This window comes from Trachypithecus francoisi, unplaced genomic scaffold (assembly GCF_009764315.1).
Source record: "Trachypithecus francoisi isolate TF-2019V2 unplaced genomic scaffold, Tfra_2.0 Lachesis_group6, whole genome shotgun sequence".
In the NCBI taxonomy this organism is placed as follows: Eukaryota; Metazoa; Chordata; class Mammalia; order Primates; family Cercopithecidae; genus Trachypithecus; species Trachypithecus francoisi.
Genome location: NW_022681471.1, coordinates 18,927,313 through 18,939,584, shown reverse-complemented (window position 1 = coordinate 18,939,584; position 12,272 = coordinate 18,927,313). Strand labels below are relative to the sequence as shown.

Genomic DNA, 12,272 nt, shown 5'->3' with positions numbered 1-12,272 from the left:
GAGAGGCCTGGGTGTCTCCTGTGGGGGAGAGCGGTCATCAGGGAGGTCACCGTGGTCCCCCTCCCTTTCCTCGCCTTTGCCCCTCTCTGAGTTCCTCATTTCTTTCCGGGCCAGGAGAAGGTTTGGCCACCCCGGCACTGCCAAGGGAGTGTCAAGGAGGTGGAGTGCAGTGTGTGGCTCCCGCTATGGTGCATGGCCCTAATTCTTCAGGCGCTCATGGTGAGGCCAGGCTGTTCGTGGACCCACCCACATGCACATCCACACACTCAGAACCGAGCCCAGGGGACGAAAGACGTGGCGCCTGGAAGTGGAGAAGCTCCAGTGATGGGGTGGAGGAGCAGAGCTGGCTGGCGAGGAGGGAGGTGGGAGGGCTGGGGCTGTGGGAGGCAGGCCTGGGTGTGACCACCCACAACACGCACATGAGGCGCCTGGGCACTGACAGCCTGAGGAGTGGCGACAGGGGAAATAATGCAGGCCGGGGCGCCATGTGACACCGTGAGCACTGAGGGCACGTGGGGCAAGAGGAGGTGTGTTTGGGCTGCGACAGACACAGAAGATTTCCTGGAAAAGGGGCCCGAGCCAGCCCCAGAGGATGGGGAAGGTTCCGCCTGCCCCTCCTCCAGCCGGGGCTCTCCTCGCCAGTTCCCAGGGTGACAGTTCAGTCTTGAAACTGAAAGCAAAGCTGAACCAAGAACACAAACCACACACACAGCACAGAGGCCACGCTCTCTGGCGGGTGGCAGCGGTGGTGGTGAGGATGGGGAGTGCCGACAAAAACAGGGTGTGTGGCCCGCCTGTCCCCCGGTCTCCAGGCCCTCTGGAAGTTTGGCTCCATCTGAGAGTCCCATCCCTGAGAGCAGAGTCAGGCCACTGCTGGTCCTCACACGACACAACCCCACAGTGAGGCAGGCATGGGGTGACCACCCCCACTTCTTCCTCCGTAGACGTGGCCCCTCAAAGCTAACTGACCCCCACTCCCAAGGTAAAATTAGGCTGACTTCAGCTGGAGTCAGGCAGTCAGAAGAGCACTCTGTATACCCACAGACCCCCACTCAGCCCCTCACACGATTCTTCCCCCAAGCCAAGGGAGTACAGGGATTCTCCATGCTGCCGCCTTGTCCATGAGGCCAGGCCGGGCGCCGTGACTCCCCCTGTGGCCATGCCCTGGGGATTAGTCTTCAGGGTGGAGAGAGTGCAAAGTTCCTCCATCTGTCAGTTTCTCCAGGGGAAGGGGAGGAGGCAGGGAGGGAGGCTGTGTGTCTTTGGGACTAGCGTGAGATGCCTATGCTGGTAACCCAGACGGGCACCAACACTCAGCCACTTCCCACTGGAGGCCATTCAGTTGACTTCCTCTTTCTCCTTCTTTCTTTCCCTGACCTCTTTCTTCTCTGTCGCTTTTCTTCTCTCCTCATCCTCCCCTTTCCGCCACTCCTCTATTGGCAGTCTGCCTTAGCATGGCAGGGTCCCTCTGGTTCATAGGCAGTTCTGGCAACGGAGCTCAAGGAAGGTGACTTACTCACTGTCCCCATCTCTCCCTTCTCTCTAGGTCGCTCCTGTGGTTGGTCCAGCCCAGAATGGAGCCTTGAGCCTGGCTTAGGCCACCACCTATTCCAGCTCTCTCCACCCCCTATTTTACCGCAGCTGGGGGAGTAGGCTCTAGGCTCCAAAGTACCTGGGTAGTGTCTCTTCATCAGGAAAGCCCTACAGTTCTGGAGGGCTCTGATAATCCCATTGTCAGCTCTCTGAAAAGACAGCATGGCTATTACCCTACAGCCCAGTGACCTGATCTTGAGTTCGCAAGCAACGGGATGGATGATGATATCCACCAGGTATGGCCCCAGAGAACAGAGCACAGTCAGCCCATGTGGACAATCAGATAGACACAGACAGCCAGGCAGACAGCCAGGGAGCCAGCTGGCTGCACAGCTAGCCAATCAGCAAATATCCATCAAGCACCTACTATGCTCAGGGCACTGGGCCTGCGTGCCAGCCAGTCACTCATGAGGCTGGTCTGGAGTCACCGGGCAGTCATTTAGGGAGCTGGCTGCCCACATGCAATCATCGAGCCAGCCAAACAGCTGCTAAGTACATCAGCTGGGCTGTTGGTTAGTCAGCAACATGGACCAAACGCATAAGGGGTACACTGACCATCAAATGCATTTTTCAGCCACTTCTCTTCTCCCAAAGTGTCACAGTGAGAAAGCTGTGGGGACAGCCACATAGCAAGAATGAGCGCTGCCAGCTGAACTGTGGACTGGTGTCCAGGCCCTGACATTTTCAGAGTCATCTTTTGGCCCCAGCCTGAGGATCCAGGGCAAGCTAGAAATGAGGTCTTTTGGTGGGAGGAAGTTGGAAAATAGGACAGGATTCTGGCGCTCACTCAGGTCCTCACTGCTCCATACCTTCCCTGCACTGGCACGTTTTCCGTGCATTTAGATATACTCATTGAATGGTGTCCTGGCAGACTCATCATTACCCTCCATTCTCCTCCTTTCACAAAATGGAGAGAGAAGAGGATCCAGGCACAGTAGAAGGAATGGAAGATTAGGAGTCAGGAGCCCTGGGTTTTGATCCCAGTTTGGTCACAATGTCACCTGAGCAAGTCCTTTCCCTTACCTTATTTAATTTAATTAATTAATTTATTTATTTATTGAGACGAAGTCTCTCTGTTGCCCAGGCTGGAGTCCAGTGGCATGTTCTCGGCTCACTGCAACCTCTGCCTCCCAGGTTCAAGCCATTCTCCTCAGCCTCCCGAGTAGCTGGGATTATAGGCACCTGCCACCACCCCCGGCTAATTTTTGTGTATTTTTAGTAGAGACGGGATTTCATCATGTTGGCCAGGCTGATCTCCAACTCCTGGCCTCAAGTGATCCGCCCAGCTTGGCATCCAAAACTGCTAGGATTACAGGCGTGAGCCACCGCGCCTGGACCCCTACCCTATCTGACTGCTGTTTCCCCATCTTCACCAAGAGGCGATCCAGCTGGATTATCTCCAAAGGGCATTCCAGTCTAACTCAGATGCTCTCTATTCTAAATCTTGTGAGGATGGAAAACTATCCAATCTCTAGTGGCCTACCAAAGCCTGCCCCCTTGTGGCCTTTGAGCACATTGGCCATTCTGTCTACCTCCTTACCTAAAGCAGCTCTATTTTATTGAACATACAGTGGTGTGCCTAGCCTTGTGGAGGGCATCAGACAAGGAGAAAGGAAGAAAAATCTACCATACATGAGTTCTCAATGCTACTTGTCATTTTTCGTTTGTTTCTAGTCCACTCAGCAGTTGCTTTTCTTCATAGAGGCTGTTTTTCACAGAAGCAGTTCTTACCTTCCAACCTATCCCTCCACCCTCAGTGGACAGCCTCTCCTCCAGTCCACAGAGAAGTTCAAACCCCAGGATGCCCTCAATTTCCCTCCCTTCTCTCTTTTTATCTGTAATATCTGTTCTTGTTTCCTTCCCACTGGCCCAGGAGAAAGAAATGTTACTTTTCCTTGCAAGGGTAACTCCCAACCTCTGTACTTAATCTGTTCTCTCCTGCATCCTTCAAGACCTCAAACCATCCATCACATCCTGTCTCTCGTATCTTTTACTTTTTATTTTTATTTTTTGAGATGGAGTTTCACTCTTGTCACCCAGGTTCCAGTACAGTAGCACGATCTCGGCTCACTGCCACTTCTGCCTCCTGGGTTCAAGCGATTCTTGTGCCTCTGCCTCTGGAGTAGCTGAGATTACAGGCACGCATCACCGCGCCCAGCTAATTTTTGTATTTTCAGTAGATACGGGGTTTCACCATGTTGGGCAGACTGGTCTCGAACTCCTGACCACAGGTGATCCACCTGTCTCGGACTTCCAAAGTGCTGGGATCACAGACGTGAGCCACCGCGCCCGGCCTCCCGTATCTTTTAGACCTCTCAGATTTCTTTCCTCAACTTTGAACATCTTCAGATGTCCCCAACCCTAAAAGAAAAACTTCTCTCCCTTCTGCCCCCACCTTCAAAATAGCACCTTTTTACACCTTTTTAGTTCTGTTCTTCCCCCCAGGGTAGTCTCCACACTCTGTTTTTACTTTCTTACCTCCCTTTCACTCTTTTTTTTCTTTCTTTCTTTTTTCTTTTTTTTTTGACAGGGTCTCATTCTGTCGCCCAGGATGGAGTGCAGTGGCTCACTGCAGCCTCAACCTCCCCAGGCTCAGGTGATCCTCCCACCTCAGCCTCCCAAGTAGCTGGGACAACAGGCGCATGCCACCGCACCTGGCTAATTTTGTGTGTATGTGTGTGTGTGTGTGTGTGTGTATATATATATATATATACACACACACACAGAGAGAGAGAGAGAGACAGAGAGTTTTGCTTTTATTGCTCAGGCTGGAGTACAATGGCGTGATCTCGGCTCACTGCAATCTCCATCTCCTGGGTTTAAGCGATTCTCCTGCCTCAGCCTCCCAAGTAGCTGGGATTACCGGTGCACACCACCATGCTTGGCTAATTTTGTATTTTTAGTAGAGACAGGGTTTCACCATGTTGGTCAGGCTGGTCTCAAACTCCTGATCTCAAGTGATCCATCTGCCTTGGCCTCCCAAAGTGCTGGGATTACAGGTGTGAGACACCATGCTTGGCCTAATTTTTGTATTTTTTGTAGGGATGGGGTCTCGCCACATTGCCCAGGTTGATCTCAAACTCCTGAGCTCAAGCAATCCTTTTGCTTCAGGCCTCCCAAAGTTCTGGGATTACAACAGGTGTGAGCCGGCTAGGCGTAGTGGCTCACGCCTGTAATCCCAGCACTTCGGGAGGCCAAGGCAGGCGGATCACCTGAGTTCGGCAGCTCGAGACCAGCCTGACCAACATGGAGAAAACCTGTCTCTACTAAAAATACAAAATTAGCCGGGTGTGGTAGCGCATGCCTGTAATCCCAGTTACACAGGAGGCTGAGGCAGGAGAATCGCTTGAACCCGGTAAGTGGAGGTTGCGGTGAGCTGAGATTGAGCCATTGCACTCCACCCTGGGCAACAAGAGGCAAAACTCTGTCTCAAAAAAAAAAAAAAAAAGAAAAGAAAAAAGGAAAAGAAAAAGAAAAACAACAGGTGTGAGCTACCACACCCAGCCCCTTTCACGCCTCTTAGGAAACTACTTTTATTTTGAAATGTATGATAAATACAAAAAGGTGCATAAATCATATTTAGATATAGACATGTATTAAATGAACACCCAGGCCCTCACCACCAATTAAGAAATAAAACATTACCAGTCTCCTACAAGCCCCTGATACCTAACACTTAATGAGAGCTTCGTCTACGCCAGAACCTGCTGTGAGTGCTTTATGTGTATTGATCTGTTTAAACAATCCGAGGGGGTCAATCATGTGATCACTCTCATTTTATAAATGGGGAAACTGATACACAGAAGGTTTGGTAACTTGCCCAAGGTCATAATGCTAGTGAGCAGCAGAGTTTGGTCTCAAGCCCAGGCACTCTGGCTCTAGATCAGCACAATCCAACAGAATTCTCTGGAATGAGGCCAGGCACGGTGGCTCACGCCTGTAATCCCAGCACTTTGGGAGGCTGACGCAGGTGGATCACGAGGTCAGGAGTTTGAGACCATCCTGGCCAACACGGTGAAACCCCCGTCTCTACTAAAAATACAAAAATTAGTGGCGGGTGCCTGTAATCCCAGCTACTCAGGAGGCTGAGACAGGAGAATCGCTTGAGCCTGGGAGGTGGAGGTTGCAGTAAGCTGAGATCGTGCCATTGCACTCCAGCCTGGGTGAGAAGACCAAAACTCCATCTCAAAAAAAAAAGAGAAATTCTCTGGAATGCTGGAAATGTTCTGTTTGTGCTGTCCATTATGGGGCCACTAGTCACACATGGCTATACAGCGCTTGAAATGTGGGTAGTGCAATTGAAGAAATGAATTTTTAAGCTCTCCAAAGTTTTTATTTACCTCTAAATTTAAATAGCCACCCGTGGCTAGTGGATATCATCATGCACAGTACAGCTCTAGACGCTAGGACCTTAATCACTATACCCAACTGCTTACCTCCGTCTGTCCTCACTGAGATCCACTGCGACTTGGCCTGGGACCCCAGCACTGCCCTGACACTGATCTAGCCAGGGTGACTGCCCATAGCCAAATCCAAAGGTCTTTTATCCATTTTTATTTCTCTGGATCCCTCAGGAACACTACACAGAGAGGACCATTCTCATTCTTTTTGCATGAAAAAAAAAAAAAAGAATTATCATCCACAAACAGATCTTGAGACTAAACAACAACAACAAAAAGAATTATCAACATTCCCATGAAAGAAAATTTGGAAAATACAAAAAAAGTAGAAAGGGGGAAAAAATCATTCAAAACTCCATAATGAAAATAAAACCATGGCCAGGTGTGGTGGCTTATGTCTGTAATCTCAGCATTTTGGGAGACCAAGGTGGATGGGTTACCTGAGGTCAGGAGTTTGAGACCAGTCTGGCCTACATGGTGAAACCCTGTCTCCACTAAAATACAAAAATTAGCCAGGTATGGTGGCAGGCGCCTGTAATCCCAGCTACTTGGGAAGCTGAGGCAGTAGAATTGCTTGAACCTGGGAAGTGGAGGTTGCAGTGAGCCAAGATCGTGCCACTACACTCCAGCCTGGGTGACAGAGTCAGACTCTTGTCTCAAAAAAAAAAAAAAAAAGAAAAGAAAAGAAAAGAAAACTATGATTACATCCTGGTACATTTGCTTCTATATAGAGGTTTTTTTTTCTTTTTTTAAAATAGAGATAGGGTCTTGCTATGTTGCCCTAGCTCGTGTGTGAACTCCTAGGCTCAAGCGATGCACCCGCCTCAGCCTCCTAAAGTGCTGGCATTGCAGGCATGAGCCACCACATGCAGCCTCTACATGGAGTTTTTTTTAAAAAAACACATGCAGTCATACTGCTTTTTAATTTCGCTTTGCTTAATTTCAGAACACTTATGTTCTCTGGGGGTTGAATTCTCATCTCAATTTTCTTATCTACTCCAAGGGATTGAGCAACCACCAGCTCCCTTTTGAACTCTTAGACACTTATTTTTGACTCCCTGATAGGCATCTCTATTTCAGATGTCCCAAAGGTACCTCAAGCTCACCACATCCAGACATTGTAGCCCTTATCTTGGTCCACAGCCTGCTCTTCCTCCTCTTGGGCCCCTTGGCATGAGCAGTATCTCCATGTCCCTATTGAATGAAGCTGGAAATTGAACCCCTCTCCCCCATCCAGGCAGTGACAGTCCTGACATTTCTACTTCTATAATGCCTCTGTTCTGTCTTCATTCCCACTATCATTGCCACAGACAGAGCCCGAAGATGTCTGAGCCCCTAGCTCTGGCTGTGAACTAGGTCCCCAACCCTGACTCTAGGCTGAATCCCTCTGTCCCCCGACTATAGGTTGAGCCCCTTGCCCTTGCCATCAACTAGTCTATTCCCAATGGCCTTAGAATGAATCTAATCCTCGTAGACTGAGCCGTAACCTGGCCACAGATTAAACCATAACTACAACCAGTTAAAAATGCTTGCCCGGCCGGGCGCGGTGGCTCAAGCCTGTAATCCCAGCACTTTGGGAGGCCGAGACGGGCGGATCACGAGGTCAGGAGATCGAGACCATCCTGGCTAACACAGTGAAACCCCGTCTCTACTAAAAATACAAAAAATTAGCCGGGTGTGGTGGTGGGCGCCTGTAGTCCCAGCTGCTCGGGAGGCTGAGGCAGGAGAATGGTGTGAACCCAGAAGGCAGAGTTTGCAGTGAGCTGAGATTGCGCCATTGCACTCCAGCCTGGGCAACAGAGTGAGACTCCATCTCAAAAAAAAAAAAAAAAAAAAAAAAAAAAGAGCTTGCCTTTGGCTGGGCGCAGTGGCTGTAATCACACGCCTGTAATCCCAGCACTTTGGGAGGCTGAGTTGGGTGCATCACCTGAGGTCAGGAGTTCGAGACCAGCCTGGCCAACATGATGAAACCCTGTCTCTACAAAAACTACAAAAATTAGCCAGACGTGGTGGCACATGCCTGTAATTTCATCTACTCGGGAAGCTGAGGTAGGAGAATCGCTTGAACCCAAGGCGGAGGTTGCAGTGAGCTGAGATCATGCCACTGCACTCCAGCCTGGGCAACAGAGTGGGACTCTGTCTCAAAAAAAAAAAAAAAAAAACTTAAAGTGCTGGTGGTGCAGAGCTAACCCATCTCTGTTGATCAAGAAACCACTGAAAGCATCACCTAATGAGGCTGGACCCAGAGTGATGTCATCCTATACAAAGGACAGTCCCTGATGAACCAAGAATAAGGACTTGCACAGAGGGCCAGATTCTGGTAGGGAGGGTTTGCTGGAAGAGCTGGGTGGGTCTTGAACCACATCCCTATCTTCTCCATAGCTGGAAGACCCCTCTGTGTTCCCAGCTGTGATCGTGGAGCAGGTACCCTACCCTGATTTACTGCATCTGTACTCGGGACTGGAGTTGGACGACCACAATGGCATCATAACAGACGGGACCTTGTGCATGACGCAGGATCAGATCCTGGAAGGCAGTTTTTTGCTGACAGGTCTGTTCCCTTCCTGGGCAGAGAAGGTGTGGTAGAAAAAGGGGTTGTGTCTTTAGGGAACAGCAGCCCACAATGGCTTCTAGTAACCCCGTGCAGAATGGGCAAGGCCACCAGCCAAAAAGTTGTGCTGCTTCACAGAGGAGGGAACCATCTTAGTAGATTCAGGGTCTGTGGAAATGGGGTGGGACAAGGAGGAGTGAAGACCAGCTGAGGGGGTGGAGAGTTAGGTCAGGAGGGGTGCTGGGCCCTTCCTGGCTGTCCCTCAGTACCTCTGGTCAGGGTCCCCTGCTTCTCCCTCACTTAGCACTCACTTCAGGGTCAGCCCGAAGGATGCTTACCACCATCCTTTCTTCGGGCTGGCCCTGATGATAGCTGTACCCCCTGCCTTGTGCCCTGAGGGAACTTTTCTTCTCTCCTCCCATCATGGAACCGGACCAGATGACAATGAGGCCACCTCGCACACCATGTCAACCGCAGAAGTCTTGCTCAATATGGAGTCTCCCAGCGATATCCTGGATGAGAAGCAAATCTGTAAGTTTGAACCCCAGTGCCTGAACTCAAGGCAACAAAATAATTCCATTTAAAAATATGAAATCCGTGTATTGGTTTCTCAGGCATGTGTGCACACAGGTATACATGCACCACACCCACCAATATACATATGACTTTTATCTTTTTGTATTTTGCTGACGGGTTTATTTCAATTAGTACGATGTCCTCAAAGTCCATCTATGTTGTAGCATGTGTCAGAATTTCTTTCCATTTTCAGGCCAGGCACAGTGGCTCACGCCTGTAATCCCAGCACTTTGGGAGGCTGAGGCGGGTAGATCACCTGAGGTCAGGAGTTCGGGACCAGCCTGACCAACATGGTGAAACCCCATCTCTACTAAAAATATAAAAACTTGCTGGGCATGGTGGCACAAGCCTGTAATCCTAGCTACTCAGGAGGCTGAGGCAGGAGAATCACTTGAACCCAGGAGGCAGAGGTTACAGTGAGCCGAGATCGCGCCATTGCATTCCAACCTGGGTGACAAGAGTGAAACTCCATCTCAAAAAAAAAAATTTTTTTTCCCATTTTCAGGCTGGATAATATTGGGCAGGGTGCCTTTCTCAGGCCCCTCTGCTCTTTTGCTTAGCTCCCAGGAGACTGAGAGATGCAGCATGTGGCTCTTTTAGAAATAAGTGATCCGGGCCAGGCGCGGTGGCTCACACCTGTAATGCCAGCACTTTGGGAGGCTGAGGTGGGCAGAATATGAAGTCAGGAGTTCGAGACTGGCCAGGCCAACATGGCAAAACCCCATCTCTACTAAAAATACAAAAATTAGCCTGGTGTGGTGGCACATGTCTGTAATCCCAGCTACTTGGGAGGCTGAGGCAGGAGAACCCGGGAGGCAGAGGTTGCAGTAAGCCAAGATCGCACCATTGCACTCCAGCCTGGGCGACAAGAGCAAGACTCTGTCTAAATAAATAAATAAATAAATAAATAAATAAATAAATAAAATAAGTGATCCCTGCCCATCCTACCAAGATCCTAACTCCCCAGAGGGCCCCCAAAGCAGGCTCTTCCCAGTGCCCCCTCAGGCAGATACACAGGAGGGTCCCCCCAAATTGCCTTCTCCCAAGGGGTGCTATGGTACAGTGAGGGAAAGCAAGCCATAAAGCTGAAATATGAGATATTTCTAGTCCTGACTCTCACCAGTATTCATCCAGGATCCAACAATGGGTGCCTATTTGTACTGGGCACAAACTTACTGTGTGATCTTGGGTACATGACTTCCCCTCTCTGGGTCTGTCTCAGTTTCCTCATCAGGAAAACACAGGAATGGGGCTACATGATCTCTAAGGCCCCTTTGAGTTGTAAAATGAGCCAAGGGCTAAATTAAGGTGGCCCTTTACTTGGGGTGCCGCCTAGATCTTCCCCGCCACCAGCAGTGGGCTATAAATGTGGCAGTGGTGATTGGGGCCAGCTCGTGCCCACAGCTCTGCAGATGTTTCCTCTCCTCGTGGTACAAGCCACATGAAGCATTTTCAGGTGTATCCTGTGTCTGGGGTTCGGGGGGAAGAGCCCCCCTGCCCTCCCTTGGAACCTACCCATCTCTCCAGCTCTGGGAGACCCGCTCCAGCCCTGCCCTGGGCCCCGCCCACCTCAGGCCTTTCTCCTTGCAGTCAATACCTCCGAAATGCTTCCAGACTCAGACCCTGTACCAGCCATCACTCTGCCCAACTACCTGTTTCCTGCCTCTGAGCCCGATGCCCTGAACAGGGCAGGTGACACTAGTGACCAGGAGGGGCATTCTCTGGAGGAGAAGGCCTCCAGAGAGGAAAGTGCCAAGAAGACTGGGAAATCAAAGAAGAGAAGTAAGTAGGGAAGAGTGAGTGTATGTGTGTCTCCGAGGGGATGGGCGGGGCGTGGGGGGCGGTCAGGGCTTATGGATGTGTTATGAGGCCAGCTCTCTGGCGTGACACGGATGGACCAAAAGGCCTCCCTTCTGTAAAACATGGCCTCATCTATTAGTCTGCCCGTAGCCTGACATTTCCCATGCTGCCCCTGTCTGCCCTGGATCTGCATAAACTCTTTCAGAAACATTAATGATCTCGATAGGTTGAATCCTAGGCTCGGCGTTTGGACACCAGGCTCGGACCCCTGGCCAGTCCCTGGACCTCTGGGGCCTCAGCCTATAAAAGACTAGTCATGCCGGGTGCTTATCTCTCTCTGCAGAGCTTATAAAGCCATGGCCATATATGAGAGAGGACTTTGGGCTTTCCCAAGCCCTGGTGTTATTGATTTACTCAGGCGATGGCTGCTTGATACTGCCTTGTCAGCATGGCAACCAAACCTCAGCACCGCACTTACCTGCACAACAGTGGTGCCTTTAGGCTGCCTTTCCATATCAGAAGTTAGGCTAGGCAGATTCTGTTCTCACAAAGGTGACTTATTTGCAAGCACTTGGTTTCTCCACATTGTAGCCATGTTGCAGTGCTACCCTGGAGGCCTGAAAATGAGGGTGCAGAGGCCTGAGGGCCATGGCTGTGGAGAGCAATCTGCGGCCTCCAGCCCCGGTGACCTGCCTCCTCCTTGTTGGCCTTGTCACAGCCAACTTGGCCAGCTCCCGGGCCCTCTCTCAGAAGCTGCCCCTCATCCTACTCACCTTTCCCTCATAGTCCGGAAGACCAAGGGCAACCGAAGTACCTCACCTGTCACTGACCCCAGCATCCCCATTAGGAAGAAATCAAAGGACGGCAAAGGTACGGACAGCTGGACTCAGGTGAGGTGGGGAGGGAGCCCCTTCCCTGCTGCCAGGGTGCTCCAGCTGCCCAGGCTGCCCCTCATGGCCTGCCCCTCTGCAGGCAGCACCATCTATCTGTGGGAGTTCCTCCTGGCGCTTCTGCAAGACAGAAACACCTGTCCCAAGTACATCAAGTGGACCCAGCGAGAGAAAGGCATCTTCAAACTGGTGGACTCCAAAGCTGTGTCCAAGCTGTGGGGGAAGCAGAAAAACAAGCCTGACATGAACTATGAGACAATGGGACGGGCGCTAAGGTAGGAGCTGTTGGGACACAGAACCCTTGCCCTGGGGATCACCAGTCCTTCCTTAAGTCCAAGGAGTCCTCCTTGCTTTTGTGGAGACCTGATTGATCATAAGGAAGCGAGTCTTGTAACTGTCCTCTTAGCTTGCTCCTATGCCCATTCCCCAGGCCCCTCTGGGAGGAAGAGCCCCCCATCCTCT

At 50.9% G+C, this 12,272-nt stretch overlaps 1 protein-coding gene across 1 annotated transcript in view; it reads left to right on the top strand.

Annotated features, from left to right (window-relative positions):
- ELF4 (E74 like ETS transcription factor 4) overlaps positions 1-12,272 on the top strand; it is a 58,426-nt gene that overhangs the window by 39,909 nt on the left and 6,245 nt on the right. The window contains 7 exon segments of the mRNA XM_033201435.1: positions 1,547-1,786; positions 1,789-1,829; positions 8,376-8,544; positions 8,983-9,075; positions 10,711-10,902; positions 11,707-11,790; positions 11,893-12,085. Coding sequence (XP_033057326.1) covers positions 1,756-1,786; positions 1,789-1,829; positions 8,376-8,544; positions 8,983-9,075; positions 10,711-10,902; positions 11,707-11,790; positions 11,893-12,085 — 803 coding nt within the window. The 5' untranslated portion in view covers positions 1,547-1,755.